Here is a 23,807-nt window from a genome sequence, read left to right as displayed (position 1 = left end):
AATATTCATATAACTTAAACCATGGTGTATATATTAAACCAATAAGGCACATCTATGTATTTGAGGCGCTTGAAGGTCTTAAACTTAAAGCTTTGTCTACACTATCAAACGTTATGTGACAAAAAAATGTGATGTGCCCATATATGGACACGATGAAGTCATATTAATACCATATTTAGGCATATCACTACCATATTTGGGCACATCACATTTTTTGTGTCAAACTATAAGTTTGATAGTGTAGACTGAGTTTAATATTCCTGCAAAATAAGAAGCAATAGAAAGATGATGCAATTTAATGTTTAAAACAGGTGATGTGTAATTAAAAAATGATTCGCAAGAATTTATTTTCACTTAATGCATTTTCTAGCGCATGGTTTACGATAACTAGACTTACACTTGACAGCTATTGGTACTAATAGTGTAAATAGCACACGTGGGAAGCATTTAAAACATTTTGTTTTGCATTAGGCTATGTAACATGTGTGTGAACATGAGACTCTTCGTGTATGTAGGCTGCGTTCAGACCAGAAATTTATTGTTAACATGTAGGCCTGTTCTACATCTGAATGTTGTGTTTCCGATTATACCAAGACAATCAATTTATCCGCGCGATACAAGGCTTAAAGCTGGTCGAACCTGTTTCCAAACTGGACTGAGTACAGGCTAGGGTTGAGCATGAACAGTTGCATTCACATTTATACATGAAGGATGAAGGTTTATTTTGATACCATAAGTGAATTTATGCAGAACAAAGATGCGAGAATTAACTTAACTGAAACCCGACGTGCAAAATTACAACCTTAAAGTGCACAGCACCCAGGAGCACTTTCGCGCCGGGTGTATAATTCAAACAACACGATTTCCACGACGTGTCACGACTCAAGGGCCTAGAACCCTACCCCACAGCAGTATCATCAACACTTTACGAGAAGAAAGTATGCTATAGTTATTAGATAACGCGCCTCCTGCGAACATATCACTAGATAACTAATAATACAAAATTACTGTTGCAAATAAGATTAGCACGTTACACCTGCCACACACACCCGGGCGTGCGAGTGGCTTGCGCTTAATTTAAACGGTTCTCGATGTTCGTGTGTACTTTTGTAAAAGACGGCAAATCGTCTGGGACAGTTAAGGCAATCTGTTTGCTAATTTCAAAGATGAGATGAAAATGGAGCAATTTTGTGACAGCGATAAACCTAGCCAATCGTGAAGATAAAGAAACGAAATGAAACAGTGTACCAATTCACTGCAGGTTCAGATACCGGGGAGGAGTAGGCCTAGATTAATTTAGTTGGTCTCTCCCACTTTTCGACAGCAACACCCAAAAATGTGTGAACAATAATTAGGATACAAAACAATATTCCTGTTATGATGGCAAAGATGCACGAGAATTGGTTGAGAATGTAGGCGTACCGTCTGCAAAAATCATGTAGCCTACCACAATGTCCGATTTTACAACCTCGTATTGACGGATATAAAATTGGAAAACAGATTTCGATTCGTTACATTCTTACAACACATTCGTAATAAGTCTCAAAATACCATCACGTTTTTAAATGTATCACATAAACACACATGTTCTTCCAATAAAACAGGTATATTAATAATAGTTCTCACGATGTTTTACGGGAAAAAAGGTCGTTAAATTTCGTAAAGTACATCGAACCATAACAAGGATGCCCCGGGATCTTCAGAGATATTATTAATAGCGTAGAATTGAAGGTTAGTCGTTTGGTGCGTAGGGGACAAGAGCGACTATTTGCCGATGGCAAGCAGCTGAATATGACTATCTAAGTACTGGTTGCCTTGTCTAATTGGCTTAAATGCTGTATGATATGCAAAACCGGGACCGCCATACATCACACGACGGAGATAGGCCTATCTCTTTCAATGTAATGTCTCTCGGTGTTCTTTATTTCTGTATGTTATCTTGTTTTTGTAACCGTAAAAATTGTGTTTTTGGAGAATTTCTTCCGTTTATAACAATTGTCTTAGACAAAAGACAAAAAAAATCATTTTATGACTAATAGGTATATTGTCCATGTTATGTACAGTGGTTAGTTCATGGTCTATTAAGAAGAGGCCTTGTATAGTCCTCCCTACAACTTATACAACACCGTCCAACTTTTTGTCAAATTTTAATTTAGTTTTACTGACATTATCGAATCATGTTGTTCATCCTTTCATTAGGGACTTTACGCAACAGGACGGGAAGCCACATGACGGTGCTCATGAATGAGCTTTACCGAAGTGGGCGGAGGTTGCAAACACAGATTCTCAAAAATATGTACGCCGCTTACATAACGCCACCTTAACGCTCCTTCCCTAAACCGTCCTGTTGCGTAAAGTCCCTAATGGCTCTTCTGTGAATCTAGCTAGAGAGTACCCTATCGAATACACAGAGAACAAAGTAGACTGAGAATTTATCAAAGTCTGTTTTTTCCTTGAAACTTGCCGAGCTAATCAGCAGATTGCAAATTCCCGCCGTTGTTGATTTATACTTCTGTATCACAGGGGTCATGTACAAACAATACTCATTTTCATGTACTTTTATTTCATTTACGCTTGTAAAATTTACAATTGATTAACAATTGATTGTTAAAATTCAAGGCCTGTAATTAGAGACAATTTAGTAAAAAAGACCTCAAGCGTTTGTAAAATGACAGGCAATTTGTTTTAAGGGAAAACGCCTCGGGTGTTCGGTGGCTTTAATGCGACAAGCATTCGTACGTGAATATTCACATTACACATTTTCAATTCAATTGCGGTAAAAAAGACTATGTTTAGGAATGTTTTTAATGTAAACAGATGGAAAAATCCAGAGAGGTTTACAACTCCCAGGAACAATCGTTGCTTATATTCATTGTGTTTTTGTGTATTCCATGTCCGTAACAAAATTATGACACGCCATGTGTGCCAAAATGTTTATCTTTTACAAATATTAAGCCGAATTGTCGTTTTGAAGAACATAAAATCGAATAAAGTCCCAGAGATTAAAGACAATGCTATAATCACATATGGAGCGCCGATAGTGCATCAATACATTATTGACCTCCCTAGGACAATTAAAAGTAGCCTAGGTATTTAGTACTATTAATTATAAAGTGAATTAAGAGAATCGATTTTTGTTAAATTCTGACAAAAATAGTAAAATATTCAATTAGAATTATGGTTAATATGCCGCCGCGCGGTAGAGAAGAGATCACGGTAATTAAGCCTCTCGTCGCCAAACTCAATCAAACTCTTAGGATACGATCATCATCAATTGATAATATATTGATGCTAGGGTATACACACATTTTATATAGTTAATTCACTGCTGTGTATATTAGAATGAGTCATACTTTACTACGCTGGCATATAGTAAAAGGGAACTTATTGTCACAATTACATTTCTTTTGGTATGTAATAATGAAAGGACCAGAAAGAAGACCAGAGAAATGCTGGATGATTTATGATTTATGTATAACATAACAAACTATCTACAATCTGTGAAAAGAGAATGAATAAAATGAACGAACGAATGAACGGTCGATAACGAACTAACGAACGAATGGACGGACGGACGAGAACGAGAACGAACGGACGAGAACGAGAACGAACGGACGAGAACGAACGGACGAGAACGAACTAATGAACAAGAACGAACGGACGAGAAGGAGCGGACTAGAACGAACTAACGGACGAGAACGAACGAACTACCGAACGAACGGACGAGAACGAACTACACATGAGTAACGAACGAATGAATAAATCGGTGAAAACATGTTTAAAATGCTATATTGGCATCAAGCACGATCTTTACGTTAAAGTGAAAACACCACAAAGAGTTATTGTTAAATGTAAACATCTCATTGACTTATTTTTTGATGACAATATCAATGCAAAATTCCTTTTACCGGATAAATAGATCGGCGTTATTGGAATCCTGTCAGATTATTAGAGAGCCGTAGCATGGTATCGTAGATTAGCAACCCTCGGGTGTAATCACGCATTAGCTAAATACTCAAATCACGATATTACACTCCGACGACGATGGCGGGTCACAGGTCACCTAATTAGAACACGAATACGCTGAAAAAGTGTTAATGTTTTATATGTGAGGTATATCTTCTATATAATATGATCGTTGGATAGCAGGAATTGATACCGTGGTGGGATACTCCACATCGGGGTAACAAAAGATCCGTAGCCTCTGACACACTCAACAGTCGAGGCGGTATGCGGGTAGGTCCAGTGGGTGAACACCCCCACCCCAAGGGACCCCACAGCCCACGGGAACCTAACAAAAAGGGTGATTAATACTATAAAATAGAGGTGACCGTAAAACATCAACACTCGTTCGTTTTACCGTCATCATCAGCATCTTATAAACGGACTGTTCTAATTATAAAAATGCCTGTGTTTATTTATAATACCAAATATATATCGGTAAATAATTTGAATTTGTCGTCAATCAAAAGTCGAATGCGGTATAAATTCCCAAGTGAATATTTAACGCGCGAAAAACTTGTACATGGCGCGAAAAAGGATTATAAACTAATAATTCCGCGCCATAAAGCGACAAAGCAACCCACAAGTATGTATTGATGATAATTACCGTACTAAATAATAATAAAAAAATGCATCGTTGTGTCGCTCTCCCTGAAGGTACCACCTGGGAAAACTATGACTATGAGTCGTCCAAAACTCTTTATCAACTTTAGTAATAAACATATCTCAGATTCACTGTGTAATTCATGCAATTTATAAAGACATTTTTTTATCTTTATGAAATAGATAACTGAACATATTCTTAAGCTCTGTCTACACTATCAAAATGATGTGATGCACCCAAATATGGTAGAGATATGCCCAAATATGGTAGTGATATGACATCATCATGTCCATATATGGGCACATCACATTTTTTTGTCACATAAAGTTTGATAGTGTAGACAGAGCTTTAATGATAATAAAGCTAATGACATTTAAAATCAAACTTATTTTATATTATTTCATACTCATTGATAGTTTACGATGAACGAAGTTAATACTACCTTTGCGACAGATGTCGATGTAAACAATCCTAGCATTTATGTGTATTTTAGTAATCAAAATGGTTACAATTGAATGCATAACAGTCTCGATATGGCTGGCTTACTATCCCCCCACTTCAGACTAATAGAACTGCAATATGTTCCCCCTCGTTAGATATTTTTAATCATTTCCGACGCCAAAATAGCACGTTTTTTTCTCGGTGTTAATAGACTAACATCATGTTTTATACAATACAAAACATTGTTTTTGTGACGGCTTGCTTTAATATTGCTTAATTGTTATAGAAAACTCACGTCTAGTTTCTGATAGTTTGATTGGCTATTATATACAACGCGTACGGTAACCTTGGGTAACGGTTTCATGGTGCACGAAGGAGGAGGAGGAGCAAACGCGTCAAAATGTCAAAAACCGTTTTCAATATAAAATCCATCTTTTGCGGTATTTGTACCTAAAAGGGAAACAAGTCAATATGTTTTCCAATAACTAACAAAACGGAATTATGTACGATGAAGAAATCAAATTGAACTTAAACATGACAGTTCTGTACCAATATTGATCACTAATCGATAATCGATATTCAACCTTTCTTCAATTTCAAACCGAAAAGCTACATGCTAATGCGAGTGTCCATCCGTGCACGACGGTTATCTATCAATCAAGAGCGAGTCATATGGCCGAGCGGTTAAGGCAGGGGCGCCGTTTATCGTACCTAAAGAGCCAACTAACATCGGCAAGGGTTCGAGGCCGACTCGCTCCTAGTTCTGGTGGTGGAACAAGTCTTCTCGGATAAGGACTATAAACCGTAGGTCCAGTGTACACAGTTATAACCTGTGTGTACTTTAAAGAACCCAGTTCATTATTCGAAAAAGAGTAGGGGGTTACCCCGGTGAACTGGTTCACACAATAGCCTCTGTATCAGGGGGATTACCACCTATCTGATAGGACAGTGATTAATTCACTATTGGTAATCCTTGGCCACAGTGCCTAAAGACATAAAATAAAAAATAAATAAATAAATAAATAACCGTGATGACGACACACACCCCGTGCGGTATTGCTATTATTCTGTTGAATATCTTAATATTCATGCGTTTGTATCGTTAAATAAGCGCGCTTTGTGATGATAAGTCTTCCATAATATGTTGCACATTTTATAGGAGTTGCTTGTGTTTTGACCAATTGAAAGCAAACTGAATACACACGTACATCGATAGAAAGTATAGATGACTTGTCAGACTACTACAAAACCATTGTAAACAAGCTGAATTCGATAATACAGAAAACTGTATATATGATATCTTATTTGAATCTTAGAGGGAACCTCAAATCATGAATGAAACGAACCGCGTGAAAAGGACGTGTTATCCCAGGTTACCGTACGCGCTGCGTATAGCCGACCAATCAAATAAGGGGACTCACTTTATAAGAAATACCTGGAGTTGAGAACTCCTGGAAAGCTGGGAGACTTGGGAGGTCTATTGTCCCCTTTGGGGGTCTATTGTCCCCCACATTTGTTTTTCACACGTTTGTGTATTTGTTACAGTTTCAATTCACAGTTTCCTTGTTTGTTATAACATTGTCCGTTTATTGACCATCATCTTGTGGTCATTCGGTCAAAGGTTGTCCGAAAGTAAACTTTAAATTATTTCCACCTGTTTCTATGGTGAAATATCACACAAAAATATGGAAATTAATCATTTTGATAAATGGCGATGTGGGTTATGCATTAAAATAATTATGTAGACAATTGACCAACTGGTATATTCTGTGGTCAAATCAATTCTTTTGTTGTTGTTGGACAATGGCCTACCTATGTATGAGTGACCCCGCACGCACAAGCAACACCACCACCCCACCCCCATTCAAATCGTCAACACGTACGTCTTTTAGAAGATGATATCAGGGCAACAGCTTGCCCTTCACAGTATCGGCACGCGACCTTTAATTTTCTACATTTTAAATTATCGATATACGAGCGTGGAATCCCCTGCAATCGTGTTTAAACATGAGAGCACGTTCCACACGATGCAAATAAGCTATACTATCTCCACAGTGTATTATGTACATATAATTACAAAGCATAATGGAGGACAATACAATCTGCTTTCCTTTGATCTTACCGCTAATGATTCAAAGACGACATGTCAAACTTTTTTTATTTTTAGCAACGGATCGAAGGTAGGGATTATGCCATTGGCTGTGTATCACTTGAAACCCATCTGTTTCAAATCAGATTTCCCTTCTTTTTGCTTCTTTTCTCCGTGGAAACAAGAAAGGATGTACGCGAAACGCACATGATTCGACCAATTACAATCGTGGATAAAGGCATGTCAATGCAGTGTCCTCTCCATCTCACTTAAATCTGTTAAAACGTTCATATTATATCAAAAACCTATTTTTTAAAGCTTTGTTCTTATTGGACACAATGGAAGGATGTACGCTCAACGCAAATGATTTGACCAATCACAATCGTGTATATCACACCAAAACCTATTTTTTAAAAGCTTCTCAGTGGACACAGTGAAAGGATGTACGCGCAACGCAAATGATTTGACCAATCACAATCGTAGGTATAAAGGAAGATTTCAGAACGCGTCCATTTCTCATTGAAAAAGGGGGGGGGGGGGGGTTTCATAATTAAACAAAACCTTTAGTAACAAAAGGTGATGCAATGAAAGTTTACATTCAGTCTGGTAAATAATTACACCCTACAGATACGAAATAATTAGCTGGACATCAGCCAGAGGATAATACATGTGCATGTAAAATGTGTTTGTAATCCTGGTAGGTCTTAAAGAGGTCATTAACGTCTATTGTCCGGCTTTCGGCCCGAGAGTATGCCCACGGGCTACAGTAGTAATCTTTATTACGCTAATGATGGTGGTTTAGATATCAACGGAAAAATCGCATAATAACAAAGTGTTTTGCATGTATTTACGCGTATTTATCTGTAATTATTGAAATTATCCGTTCACATTGGATGTAATTTACATAACACAGTACACCATGGACGAATTGGTTAGTGATGATGGTGATAACCGGCAATTAGTCTATAATTAATTTTCTTAAATATTTTAATGTCTTAGAAACTTTCTCCTCATCTTTTTAAAGACAGATAACATCATATGCTTACAAGGGGTCATCGTCCGAAAATGAATGAATGACCACCACAAGCTCGAAAGAACACTGCGCATATTCACCCTTGTGCTCGATTTGAAGATTTTTTTTTTAGTGAGTGAGAAAATTTACTTATATCGTGAAGAAATTAGTTTAAAGATGTATTGTCGCCCAAAAACATGAAAAATGAATTAATAAAATCAGACTTTAAATTAGCCCATTTTGCAGTTTTAATAAAATTATTCACTTCTGTAAAAAAAAAAAAATAAATAAATTATTTCACTTATAAAAAGACAAACGGTTAATTGTAACCAAAAACCATTGTCTGACAGACAATATAAGTATTTTTTGCTTTAAATTACATCTTCTTTAGGTAAATACGTGACATTAAAATGGCATACCGGTATTCAACAAAAATTTGAAGAAAAAAAAAAGGAGACAATATCTTAAACTAATTAATAGTCTAAATAATTAGTCTAAACTATTTCTCTGTGCTTATACACTATCTTTCATTTCAATCAATATATCTGCATTGACAATAAATAAATGTTAGCATCGCATTTTCAAGAATGAAGCCAATTTTAGTTCTCATCTCATTCTTTACTTTTTCACATCAAAGAAGAAAGCCAACTGATGGAACATTATCGACAACTTGACAATGAAAAACGGAAACATTATCTGATGAAAACAACAATAAAACACATAACGAGACAGTTAAGTACACAGCACGGGACTTATGATCACGGCTTAAATCTCAGTGAGTCAACATGCTAATGGAATACGTACGCGTGTCAGTCTGGAAGCAAGTCTACGTGACATTACGCGTAAAATACAAGGATTTACGTAAAACAACTACATAAGATACGATGGATTAATAAACCAAACTAAAAGTGCTTAAAAACAGTGAAGAGAGACATTTCACTCTTATTCCCTGCAGATATAAAATATAACTACAGTAGGCCTACATGGATTTTTTTTTCACGCGGCATAAAAACGGAATTCCATTATAGGCCTATGGCACACCACTATTGATCTTGTTATTTGGAAAAATGTACATATTTGGTGCTAAATTTAACATGAAAAGTGCAAACGAACACCGGTGATGCCACAGTGGTCAAAGTTGACTAAAATGAAGATTAAGATAATATTGACAAAATAGAAACATTATTTAATTGCCGGTCTCATCAAACATCTCATATAATAATTTGTTATAATTGGTGAAACAAATCATCGAACAAGTGTCTGCCCAGGGCTAGAGTCGGCAAATGTCTATAATCCACGCGGGAGACGGTCTACTGGTTAGGGGAGTTAAAGCAAAATAATATTTCTGGCGTCCAGAATACAGGGCCTAAGGGCGAACAAATAAAAAATCACGATTGTTTTGAATTGTATCTATCACTACCTCAATAAATCGAGAGAAATGGAATCGGTTTCGGCATGATACGGTGACCGCGAAGAAAAGACAAACAAATTATAACTAAAGTAAAAAGGCCATTGCGAGATTTACTATAAATACATTAAAATTTATATAGAAAAATATACATTTCCAAAATTATTTGCATTTAAATTGCTTCGAATTCAGAATAAAATAATGGTAACCCTACATCAACACAATGTTCCACGATGTCACGCACTTCAGTACAATGTATTTGAATAAAGTTTAATCCGGGGGTAAAGATAGACATGATAAAACGGCTTGTAATACTAGTTACCGTACTAGTGTAGGCCTACCGACAAGTTTGTCGAAACTTACGCTACCACTCATTATTTTATAAACCGTGAAATTAAAGATTGAATAGAAATTTTGAAATATCAATTATGAAAATGTTCAAGCAGTCGATTAGTTCGCGAAATCTAAAAATAAGTTTGATTATATTTTGGTGTGGTCACGTGTAAAGCTTATCAAATTCGCAGTGCCACAGTACGTATAGGTTCGTTGACGATAACGGAATTTAATAAAAACCCTGTATTTTACAAGAAGCAAGACTTGACCATAGCCACACCCTAACAATACACCAGCATACACGCGTGCTTTGAAATCCTACGAACAAAACGTGTGTGAATCCAATTGCCGAAATATGGAGGAATGTGTTGCATACCATCTCCAACACCCACGGCCGTCGTATACCTAGACAGCGGCACTCTTTCAACTACTGGGTTCTCAACAACTAATGAATGACACGTGATATAAGCAAATTGTAATGTAAATTCAAAAACATGTCCGCGTGCCAAACAGATTTAATTTCCCTTGGTATGTTTTTGTTTATATTATAATTTAAATTTAAAATACTGTAACAATAATGCTAAGGGGAATACGCGAGAGGGAAGATAAATACGAGGAGTTGAAGAGGGACCCGAGAAAGAATATGAGGGAGGAGTCAATAGAGAGAAATGTAGGCCTACGTTGAGCGGGTCGTATACAGTACATTTGAACAAGTTTAGCATCATTTGTATGTAGGCCTTTCTTCACCCCAAAGTCCTGGATCCGCTACTACTGTGTATATCAATGCGAATAAATTTTAGTATTGAAATAAGGCATGAGTACTCAAATGGGGTATACAAACATACCCACCCTAAACAAATACACACGTTTGATATTCCAATTAAATAGATAATTCGGATAATTAAAGAAACTAAATGACAAAAGTCATCGTAGGTTATATTTATAAATATTGCGATTGTTCACAACTGTCAAAATTCCAGAAGTAACAAAGCGAATAGTTTGCAGAATCAAATAAAGTGGCAAAACGCAGTGAAGCGTGAAATCTAAAACTACCGACCAACCATCAAACGTCTGCCGATCACGCTTGTCATATTTGAAAGTTTAGTTTTGAGCATCGAGAAATTAAGTAAATTTCTCCATTTGAGTCATGGATGTTTAGTTTAATAGTTAATTTGTTTTATATAATGTGTACTGCATTCCATAAAACCGAACTATATAACTAGAAAGGCATAATTAATCATAAAATACACATTATGGATATAAGATCTACTGTAGTGGATATATTGATTTGTACGAGTACATACTTCAACTGACAGATTCTGTACGCTACTTCTAAATAACACGTTCGTATTACGTCAGAAATTGAAGCGCGATAGCGAGTCAAATTGTGATTCTATATATAGACCACTCACATGTATCCCTATGACGTCATGTTTGGATTAATGTTGAAACATTAGATTATAAACGTAAGATTTTCATTCCATACTTTCATCGATCCTTTTTTTAGGTAATATTGTTTGTAACGGCCAATTTACATAGACGAGCGGTAACGGTAAGCGGAAAACCGCGTAGCTTGTCCCACGTAGAATCTGTAACTATCCTGAGCGGAAACCGCCCGTCCGCTCCGCGTTGTGTGTAAATGGTCATAAGGAATAACATAGATTCTATATATATAATTGGCCTTTACGCGTTTAGTTACTTTATTTTACACCCTACCAGGTAATTTTAGTCTTGTATGATATTGATAAAAATAAACATAAAACAGAATTTCATAACACAAGCAGACGTCCTCCTACGCTAAGTTTCGCATACCATTATATACTACTATAAAAAAAGTCATTAATGTCTCCTTTGGCAAATGTATAAAATGTCATTAGAGGTGCATAATGTATCGTTAAAACATCCGAATATCATTCATCAAATTAGTACATGTAATTAGCATACTCATGAATAATTCAAAGGGTAATGGTTTTTTAATTAGGCAATGAATATTATACGCAAATTGCGGCGTGAAAATGCACGCTTCATTGGTCATAGCGTTCCACCACCATTAAAAGACTGATGACAAATAGTATATCCAGCCTTGAACGTGCAATACATTTATTAGTTAAATCATTTAGCATTATAAACATTTTAATGTTTTACCAGTAAAAACAATGTTTCTAATAATTAATTATGTTAAAATCTTATTTAAAAATGTAGTTTTTTGGTTCGTTTGTATAGCAAGTATAAAATGTTGCTTTTGGATTACTTATATTGCTAGGATTAACCATAGAGCTATTATAGTGACTCTGGATTAACTATTATTTTGAAATACCAAAATCCTTTTAACCTAAATATTCATAGCCATTAATTATTTTTAATTTAACCTTATTTATAGAAGGTGGCCTTAAACAGTATTCTGACAGTCAAGGGGCCCAAAATAACAGATAAAACGAACATAGAAATAATTATAACAAAACACAACAAATCACAAAATAAAAACAACTATACAAAAGTATATTATTGTAGTTCTATTATTACAGTCCCTTTAACTCCACAAAATTGAACATATTTGTACATATTACACCATCCCTTCCGCTAGGCCTATATCAAGAATAATCATACAGGTATTTCAGTTACTACACTGTCCCTTTAACTCCACTATATCAAGAATATTCATACAGGTATTTCAGTTACTACACCATCCCTTTAACTCCACTATATCAAGAATATTCATACAGGTATTTCAGGTATTACACCGTCCCTTTAACTCCACTATATCAAGAATATTCATACAGCATTCAAGTGTGTTGCATCTTGGCTGTCAACACATCTCAATTCACATTACTTCAATTTACATTATAACACGATGACTTGTTGTTAACGATTAATAGTAAATAATAAATATAGACTCATGACACATCAACATGTTAGCATATGAAAGCTAACACTCACTGTGTATCAAATGGATTTGTCTATTTTATGCTCTCTCTCAAAGTGTTAGCCTCGATAACAGATCATATCACCACCAGATATTGAAATTATGTAAAAAAATCATTTTTACATTATTTGTACCACTTAAAAATGACCCAAATGTCCATTAATTTGAATCAAGCACCAAATTGAGCACGTATAAGATTATTAGGATTTTACTAGTAAAATAAAAAGGTCAGGTGAGAAGGTTTTTCATGATTCCCACTGACTTGCCTCGATATCCTGAACCAAAGTGAATCCTGCGGGAAAATATCAAGACAAGAATATTAATAGAAAATAAATAGAAATACCACAAAAAGAAATAACAGCTGCCGGGAATATTGAGAAACTTTCTGTGCGTTGGTTAACAACAAAGATTAAATTACCTCTGAAAAATATGAGATTTGCAAAATTGAAATGGATAAAATTTCAAATTCAGTAGCATCTCTCTAAATTGGGCATGGTTGATTGATCTTAATTAAAGAAATGAATAATTATTAAACAAACAATTGAAATAAAAAACAATTATGAAACAAAACAAGGACAGTGGCATCAAAGAACACAAAGGTTTGACAAATCTGGAGCAATGATAAAGCAATGAAATATAATACCAGAGAGTGTTTTATTAATGGGTAATTATTTAGAAATAATGAGCATTTAAGCTGGTTAGCTGTGAATATTGTGTCTTGTTAATAACAGGGTAACTATTCATATTTATGCTGGTTTGTTTTCATGTCAGTATAATTATTATTTGTTGTTTATGTTAAAGATGTATTGTCCCCCAAAAACCTGAAAAATAAAGATTAATAAAATCAGACTTTAATATGCCATTTTGCAGTTTTAATAAAGTTATTCATTTCAGTAGAAAAAAAAATCAACAAAAATAATTATTTCAAAACAAACAGTTAATTTTAACTAAAAACCAATTTAGGCATTTTTTTGCTTTAAATACTTTTTATTTCGATCCAGTTTTTGGTCAAAGTGAATAAATATCATGGTGGCATTAAAATGGAATATTTAAAAAAAAATTTTTTTTTTTGGTGGACAATATATCTTTAAGAAAGTTTCCCAATATAACCAATCATCAACAACAACAGGAACTGTTGAACCTCTATATTCAATGGTTTAAGTAAGCAACTACTTACCAATGGTTAAGATAGTGAAAGAGTTGATATAACTCTTGCCTCTTATCATGGCCCGATTGCTTTGGAATCAAGTTATGGTACGCATCGTAAAAACGTTTGCTAAAACCTCCAAACATCCCCGCAATTGCAAGGTCAAACTCAGAATGGCCGTAGAAACTTGCTGGATCAAAAATAACTGCAAAAATAATTTATACAAATACAATTTTATTTCATTTCTTCCATGATCAATTCCATATTAATTTTTGTTGTAAAAATAGAAATGTATAGAAACAAGCACGAATGTGCGTTACTCGGGGTACAGCAAAAGAAGCTGTAATGACGTCATAAGACGGGATGTGACGTCACATACACATCAATAACCTCGCTACCAAATAGTTTATACGGCTATACGGTACCATCTTCAAGACGTCATATGGCTGCATCCGGTTTGAAATTTAAAAATCCGGCTCTATAGCTTTGAGGACATGTCCCTGTAGTATATTCACGCCAAATCCCAGCTCAATACTACAACGAATAAGGGAGGAGTAGTACTTTATAAATCGCACTTTTTACTCAATAGTGTGTAAAAATGTGTATTAAAGTATAACACTAGTTTTGTTTTTGATGTTCTTGGACACGCGTGCCACAGTTATAAAGGTGTCGTTATTCCAATAAAGATTATTATTATTAATTATTATTATTTTCAAATGTACACTGTATAGAAATTAGTCTCATTCTGTTTAGTAAGATAAGTACAGGCATATTTGGCTTGCAAAATACCAAAAGAACGCTTAAAAAATCATATTCTACTGCTCAATAGCGCAACAGACATATTGCCTGAATGAAAAGAATGATTTTTAAGGCTAAATATTTCTTCATCCTCTGGGAACTATTTATAGAAGTAAAATAAAATCATATCATAAATTGCTTGAATTTTTATGGGTATTTTATTTCTCCAGAGATAGAAAAACCATTTTTGAAAAATGATAACAATAATTTGTATTAAAATATGTAATACATACATTCATCTTATGAATGCCTATGCATAATTTAATTGAAGATTATTTTAAAAATCATAATTTTATAAATGTATCATAAATGTTTATGGTTTTAAATTTTTATTGTGAACAAAAAACACCACATTTTCTAAAACAGAACTAAAAGGGTATTTCTATTTACATCTTTTAAAAATTATTTAAAAATTTATAAAGTGTAATATTAAGTATATTTTAAGTTCCAACTTAGATTCTGAGTAAAAAGACTAATTTAAAAACATATTTAATATTTTAAACTTTAAATGATTGAATAAATGTATAGCAAGGCCTCTATTGACAACTTAGAGATAAACTAGCTAAAAACCTATTAAACATTTCAAATTTAAAATCTTTAAATAAATCAACTCATTAAATAAAAATCTATCATTTTCTTTAAATTTAAAATGATTGAATCGTTAAATGTTCTGCAAGATCAACTAACTAGAAAATTATATTCAATATATAAATAAGACTGTCAATGGTGATCGAAAAATCGTTAAAATGATGACACACTAAAATATTTATAGTAAAGCTTTGACAGGTAGACTTAATGACCTTGAAACAAGGTCAAGGGTCAGAATAAAATAGTGATCTATCAAATTTTTCTGCAGTTAAAAAAGCTTTTAATATACTACTGTTTATTATCATTAAAGTAACATTTCAGAAGCAAGGGATAAAACAGTGGCATTTTTCGTGATTTTTAAAATAACATAATGGATATAAAAGTTAAGTTAAAGCTTAAATACCATTAAGTTCAGATGCTGTATCGTAAAGAAAAAGAATCAAATTGAATGAAGTTTAGAGGGAATTAGTGATAGTATCCCTAATGGAGGAAAATGAAATTGATAATGATTCATAAGGGACTTGGCATATGATTGCCAACTTTTCACTTAATAATAACTGAGATAAAATAATATATTTTTTCTCTCAGATGGCACACAAGTCATTTATTATCTGACACAGAAAATACAATTCTAGATTTTTCCATTCCTTTACTATCTATACAGTAAGAAGAGTAATGTTAATGATACAATGTACAGAGTAACTTAAATGAAGTTAAATACAGTGCATAAGATTTTAAATAATTACGCTCCCTCGTATTTACATGAATATTTTGATAAGGTGTGTGACCAACATAGCCATGGTACATGACAAAGTGAATTCAACTTCATTACGCCAAAAGCATCTAAAGCTATCGATGGAACTTTTTATGCTACAGCCATTAATGACTGGAACAAATTACCAAACGACATAAAAAACACCATGAGTGTTGGGATATTTAGAAAACTGGTTAAAGAATACTTAACGAACAAAAGAGAAAACCGGTAAATAAGGATAAAATAATTTAAAATCACAATAAAATACTACAGGACCCCAACGGAAATAAACCTAGGTAATTGGTTTTTTTGGGCTATCCTGGTCGAAATCAACTTAACTGTTTTATTCTTAATGTTCATAACTTTATTCTGCTGCTTACTTTTTAACTGAACGCTTTTTAATATTCTATTGTCTTTTTATAACTTGTATTTTTATGACTTTTTTAAACTATGGTACTGAACGGTATTCTGTTTTAATGCTGTATTTTATGCCATTTTTAAACCATTTTTAAGCCATTTTTTAACCATCATTTTAGACATTTGCATTGTTTTAGATTGTTTATAACATTTTTTCCTTCTTTTTAATTGCGAGTCTCAAGTTTTAACTTTTTGTATTGTAACATTGTTATGTAATCATGTATTGTATGTTGATTTTGACCGAATAAATGAATGAATGAATGAATGAAAATATCTATTATTACTGTAGCTGTGAATAAAGTATCCTCAATTTCTTGGCAGTGAAATGGGACAAATTTGAAGTTTGAAAGCCTGGGCGTATTTTATTTTGGGTAATGATAATAATAATAATTTAAATAGCGCACATATCCACTGAAAGTGCTCAAGGCGCTAGCAACCACATACTGTATCCGATTTCTTTTATTTATCCATTATATCATAATTCATATGCCTCAGAAAAAGGTATGATTTTAATGTTTTTTTAAAAGAATTAATTGTATGGAGGTACCTGATCCGTTCAGGAACAGTATTCCAATGGAATGTTATACCGTCTTAACAGAAATGCATTCTGAAAAAAGTTATATAAATGTATTTTCTTGGTTATGTAGCAAAAACAGGCCTATTAACCATGGCCTAACTCAAGTGAAAATATAACACATGTTTTATTGTACTCATCCCTCAAGACACTGACCCTGCTAAGCCCTATTGACATCACCTTCTTACAAACAATATTTTAATCCGATTAAAAGGTAAAACGTAATCGATGTTAAGTAAAAATATACTAGGTGTATTTGTAACAGTGTTGCACCTTTGCGCCATCTTTATCTTAATCATTTCATGCGGAAAATCAGGGATTAGAGAAGAATAAGTAGCCAAGATCGGTGCTTTTGAGTGTGAAAGGAAAGGATATGGTAACATGTGCAATGTGCAAAGAAGGAGAAAATCCATCAAGAATTGAGCTGCAAGTACAGCAGCTCCAGTAATTAAGAATGATACTTGTGGCACGGCCTTAGGATGAAAATATCAATTATTTTATATATTATTATCATTATCATCAATTAGTTAATTATATTAAGAATTTAACAGTTGGAAGATACACTGATATTAATTATTAAAGTGCATTGCAAATTCAATCACTTTCCTAGGTAGCAATCCGTTTAATAACGGACAAACAAACACACTATCATGATGATCTACAATAAATATTCTCTAAAATAAAGATCTGTTTACACTAGACAAACTATCAAAAAATGTGATGTGCCCATATATGGACATGATGATGTCATATCACTCCCACATTTGGACATATCATCACTACAATATTTGGGCATATCACTACCATATTTGGGCACATCACTACCAAATTTGGGCATATCACTACCATATTTGGGCATATCACTCCCATATTTGGACATATCACTACCATATTTGGACATAATTATCACTACCATATTTGGGTACATCACGGTTTTTGTCAAAATAGTTTGATAGTGTAGACAGTAGTCTTTCAAGATGGAGAGCCAGACTAGACTAAAACCCAGACATTGGATTCACAGGCTTAACAGATTACATTACAATTTGTTTTAGGGGCCTCAGTCCTTAGACAACCCTAATAAAACTACTTTTTTAACATTCATGAAATGTACCACATTTGTTCTACATAAAGATATCTCTGGTGCGTAAATCATTCTTTATATGTACTGTGTGTGTATCTTGCAAAAACAACATTTAAGTGAAAGATTTATGAAACACACTGAGTGAGAGCCGCATAGAATGTTAGATTTATGTTGTAATGAAACATGATCATGTAAATACATACTGTAATGTTACAAAAACTAAATAATACATTATCCTAGATATGGCCGGCAACTTGGCAACTTGGTAGATATCAGTTTATCAGGTTTACTAGCACTAACAAACATTTATGTACAAAAAGGAAACGAACACAAAAAAAAGGAATTATTTATCAGAAAAACAGCTGCTAAATGCCAAAGACATTTTTATGAAATAGTTTACATTAATGTTTGTAATAATTATAGAATTCTTCATTTGTTTCAGCTGTTACATTATGATGTATTAGGAGATGTAAAAGGAAAGAATTATTTCAGTTAAAAAATGTATGTGTGTGTGTATCCATGTGTGTTTTGATGGGTTAATAGGTTTATTGTATAATTGTAGCAGTTCTTATCAATTTTATTTGACAGATGTACTGTACATAGATTTTTTTCTTTTCTCTTTTGCTATGGACATATTATGTCACCATGGTATTCTGAAATAAAAAGATGAATGAATGAATAGTAGAATCAATATCATATATCTAATTCTAGTACAGGACATTAGGTATACATAATATTGATATCAGTAAAACTTTACTAGAATTAATTTAATCGTAACAACTAATCACATATCCCCTTACACTTACACATCGAAAACAAAACAGCTTAAAGCGAGTTATTATTTTAAAACAAATTTAATTGAAAGTAACAAAAGAAACGTAACACTTTACTAAAACCTGACATTTCTAGATATCTGCCCTGGGGTGGGGAACTGACACCTACTGCTCCTGAGTAACCTTTAATTAATTTCTAATAACGGCATCAGGTTTTGTAGATTCAAGATAGTATGCCATCATACTATTATTACTTGTAACTTGGTAATATTAAGTGTTTTTGTTTTTTTATAATCTAATAACGATGCATGAATTAATTTGCATTTAATTTGAGTAGTATGTGAAAATTAATACCAAAGTAGAGGGTATACCCATAGAGATATTACAGCATAGTGAACTATCTCTATGGTATACCATATCGATTTGTAAAATAGGGAACTTTCATTTGTGATGACCGACAACCTATAATATCCTGGATTTATATAGCGCCTAATGTTGTAAAACCTCTAAGCACTGAACATTATTACCCCAGTCATTTTTTTGGATCAAACACATATGTAAACATACTTCCATAATGCAGCTAGTAATTAGTGCAAAGTTGTGTCTTGATCTAACCGAGTTCCCATTTATACACGGGGAGAGAGGCAAATGTATCTTGCCTAAGGATACAAGCAATGCAGCTAGAGTTGGATTCGAACCTCGATCTCATGATCAGTAGTCGAACATCCAACACACTGCGCCACACTCCCTTACAACCTAGGACCACTCCACTCACTGTCGTAAAGCTACTCCACAGTAATTAAATACAATTATCATCCTTAGCAACTTATGAGATGCACACGATGCAAGGACATTCTTTCACTCTTTATTCTTGGACACAGTTGTGGATGATTCATTCCAGTTCCAGATGACAACCAACAACAACACACTATGTATAGATCGTAGGTCACTTGTAGGAGCAAACCAAAATCTCCATAATATTTCTTTAAAAACAGCTAAATATGAGTCATCAATCAATTGATTACAGGACTATGTATACCACTTCACTCACTAAATATGTCTTTAAACTCTGTACTTCATTTCCTAATTCTTCTAATTTGTCTGTATATACAATTGCAATTATTTCCATGGTAACAATGTCATGTAAACATGTGATACTTGATCTCATACATCTCACTGATATCTACCTCGCTACTAATGAAATTTAAGCAAAAGTGATAAACACAAGAATCCGAGTTAAGAAAGGTAATATGAGAAAACGACCATGAGAAGAACAATCGCTAACGTCGCTAAGTATCATTGTGTAATCTTAAGTACAGAAACCTAGTACATTAATTATCTAATATCATATTTCAAACAATATCTACAATTTCAACCATTGTTTACCGCGTTCTTAAGTCTCAATTATTTTTGTTTAGTTCAGGTTTATACAAAGAAATAAACACATACAATCCAAGATGGTAATGAAGTTAATGTAATAAACAAAATATTAGAACTAACAAAATCTTTGCTATTTAATACACTTTAATTCATACACCATTCAACGGATATATATATCTGTGTAAGTCCCATAGAGATACTACAAACGGCTAGAGAGTTGTGTGTGACCGTGGTGGGTGACTTCAATTATGCTACATAGGGATTGCTTTTCGAGCTGTGATTACATACGAGTTCACTCTCTAGTTAATTATATAACCTCTTTGGTCTGTCCAGTACTATAGAGTTCTGCGGTGTGACGTCACAACGATAGATGGCGCTGCGTGGTTGCTGGCGCAACCAAAAATGCGTTCACCGCTATTGATAAACACTATAGATCTTAGCTTGATTTTTTTTAACTTAAACTGTAGTTGAAGAATAAATAGATTATTAAAAACAAATATTTAGTGATCTTTTGAAATTTTAGTTTCTTTTTATTGAAAATTATTAAGTTTTAAAATGACTACTTCAATCAGCCTATTCCAAACCATTGGTAAACTTGGAGTAACTCAGGCCAGTTGAACGCATTTCTTGGTTGGCTAGCAACCATGCAGCACCACCTACCGTCCACGCAGCGCCACCTACCATCGTGACGTCAGCACCGCAGAACTCTATAATAAGAAGTGAAATTCTTACCTGGTTCGGTATCTGTTTCTCCAACATTCCCTGACCACATATCGCCATGCAGTAGTGCTGGCTTCACCGTCAAACCTTGGAAGAACTCTGGAATTTTTCTCTCCAGTTGTGGCCAGAGCTCTCTACATTCTCTGTCACCATTTGTTTTCTCAATCATATCCAGATGTTCCTTTAAACGGTTTTGAGCGTAGAATTCCTGAAGATGTACAAATACTGATTTGAATCACCTATCATAAAGTATGATGATCCTAACTGGAATGACATAATGATGGCAATGATGAGGATGATAATGATGATAGTAATGATGACAGTAATAAGGATGATGATGATAATGACAATGATAAGGATGAGGATAATGATGACAATGATGATGATAATGATGATAAAAATGACAAGGATGATGATTATAATGATGACAATGATGAGGATAATGATGACAATGATGATAATGATGAGAATGATAATGTTGAGGTTGATGATGATGATGAAAATGATGATGAGGATGATGATGATAATGGTGATTGTGATGATGATGATGAAGATGATGAAGATGATGATGATGAAGATGATGATGATGATGACGATGATGATGATAATGGTGATTGTGATTGTGATGATGATGATGGTGATGATGATGATAATGATGAAGATGATAATGAAGATGATGATGATGATGATAAAGATGATGATGATGATGAAGATGATGATAATGATGAAGATGATAATGATGATGAAGATGATGATGATGATGATGATGATGATGATGATGATGATGAAAAAGATGATGATGGTGATGATGATGGTGATGATAATGAAGATGATAATGATGAAGATGATGAGGATGATGATAATGAAGATGATGATGTTGATAATGAAGGTGATGATGATGATAATGATAATGATGAGGATGATAACGATGATGTTGATAATAATGTCAAGATGATGATGATGATGATCACATATATACGAATTTAATTAGACACAGTCTCAAAGTAAAGACCACTGTCTGTGAACAGGAAAAAAATGATCAAGAACATACCAACCAATCAGTTTTCCATTCATTATTTGAAGGAAGATAACCACAACATGTTGTAACATGGAAACCAAACTGACCAACAGGTGTCAGTGAATTTGCTTTGCCTACATATTTCTGATTCGCTGTTTCTTGTTTTCTTAGTTCATCATTGTGTAAATGGAGTCTACATTTAAAAAATAAAGTTTGTTGTGGGAGTTCATTATTAAATTTGTGCAAGTCACCACCAAGCCATGGTCAAGGGATGTACAGTAGGAGAGGAAGTACAATCAGTCCTGTAAATATTGCACCTGATAACTTGGTTCTTTTCAATAGATCAGTGTGTTCAAATCAACTGATATTTCAATGCATCAAATTTATAATTGAGAATTCACAAGATAAAGTAGCCTATTCTCCTTTACATAATACAATTACAGACACCATATGTGATACTGATATGACACAGTATCACTGAATGTGCCTATGATACAGGATGGCTAATATAATACCATAGCTATAAACAAACCTTGCTAACTGCTCACCAAGCCTTGCAGACTGTCTATCCAAATCACTCATATCCAAATATTCCATAATAAATATTGTTCCCTTTTTTAAGGGATGTGAAAGAATTTTAACTGGAGTGGGTACGTTGATGACCTCTGTTGAACTGATGGCTTTAAGACTTTCAAATTCACCATCAAACATTCGTTTTGCCTGAAATTATACAAATATTAAATGGTAGTTGGCAATCTGACAAATACTCTTGCAATGCAAGAATTATGCAAAATGTTAAACACACTTATTATTATTGTAAATAGCTAACTGTATAAATGTGACAATTTGAATTGTTTCAATATGTTTATGATTGCATCTATTTCTGCCATTGTCCTATATGGGCATTTTTTTTTTACATATTTTTTTTATTACATAGGCCTAATTAAATATTATTCATTTTCACCTCTGATTTCGTGTTAACTTTGACAAAATATTTGCCCGATTCTGTTTCGTAGCTCCGCCCATCACTTATATATCCTCCCAATGCTCCACCCGTAAATTTAACAGACTTTACATTCAATTCTCGCTTCAAAATGTCCTCCATCATCAGGCTGTCTAAAAATATAGAAATTACTCTCATTCTACTTCTACTGACTGTACATACAGTATTCTACATTACTATAATATATAATACATTGTATTCATTGTTTCATTAATAAAAAAAAAAATCATAATTTCATAAAATATTTTATTTGATTGATCATTAATAATATATAAATAATTTGTTTTTATAAATTATTAAATGTCACAAACGAATATTATAATTTATAGGCCCAGTTAGTAACAGTGGTCTAGCCTAGTTTAGAACTAGAGTAGAGTAAGCCTACTAGTAGGCAGGACTCGAGTCCTCCTTCTGACTGTTGAGTGAGTTCTCTCTACTCTACCTAGCCTATACTAGGACTCTCTCTAGCTAGGCCTAGGCCTAGCATATATACTTAATACTAAATAGGCCTAGGCCTACCCTACTTTTTATGAGATGACAACAGTTGCAACACGTAATAATAATTATTTCTACGTTTATTAGTCTTAAAAGCACGATTTGTTAGTCAAGTTTGTTAAACGCCTAATTTATCTGATTTACGTGTGGAAAATTTATAAACTTTTTAGTTTTACTAACATGTTGTGTTTGCTGTTTTCAATCAAAACATACCACTTGGTCATAGTTCAAGTTCAGTTCGTGTACG

The 23,807-nt window shown here is 33.7% G+C and overlaps 1 protein-coding gene across 1 annotated transcript; it reads right to left on the bottom strand.

The window, feature by feature from the left end:
* Positions 1–11,965: 11,965 nt before the first annotated feature.
* Positions 11,966–23,793, bottom strand: LOC144835282 (ketosamine-3-kinase-like). The gene is made up of 7 exons (XM_078690354.1): positions 23,741–23,793; positions 23,027–23,178; positions 22,595–22,782; positions 22,096–22,255; positions 21,057–21,252; positions 13,990–14,164; positions 11,966–13,104 (listed from the first exon to the last, which is right to left on the bottom strand). Exons 2-7 carry the CDS (start codon positions 23,168–23,170, stop codon positions 13,041–13,043), a joined length of 927 nt encoding a protein of 308 aa, XP_078546480.1. The 5' UTR covers positions 23,171–23,178; positions 23,741–23,793; the 3' UTR covers positions 11,966–13,040.
* Positions 23,794–23,807: the final 14 nt, after the last annotated feature.

Source organism: Antedon bifida, chromosome 2 (genome assembly GCF_963402885.1).
Source record: "Antedon bifida chromosome 2, ecAntBifi1.1, whole genome shotgun sequence".
Lineage (NCBI taxonomy): Eukaryota > Metazoa > Echinodermata > Crinoidea > Comatulida > Antedonidae > Antedon > Antedon bifida.
This window is presented reverse-complemented; position numbering and strand designations above follow the sequence as displayed.

What these genes read in the sequence shown, in the direction of transcription:
- LOC144835282 (XM_078690354.1), bottom strand. Translation starts at nt 23,170, where the DNA reads ATGATGGAGGACATTTTGAAGCGAGAATTGAATGTAAAGTCTGTTAAA. An exon ending in AAGTTAACACGAAATCAGAG is followed by an intron (nt 22,783 to 23,026) that starts GTGAAAATGAAT and finishes GTATAATTTCAG; the next exon opens with GCAAAACGAATGTTTGATGG. An exon ending in TTTCACTATCTTAACCATTG is followed by an intron (nt 13,105 to 13,989) that starts GTAAGTAGTTGC and finishes ATTTTCCCGCAG; the next exon opens with GATTCACTTTGGTTCAGGAT.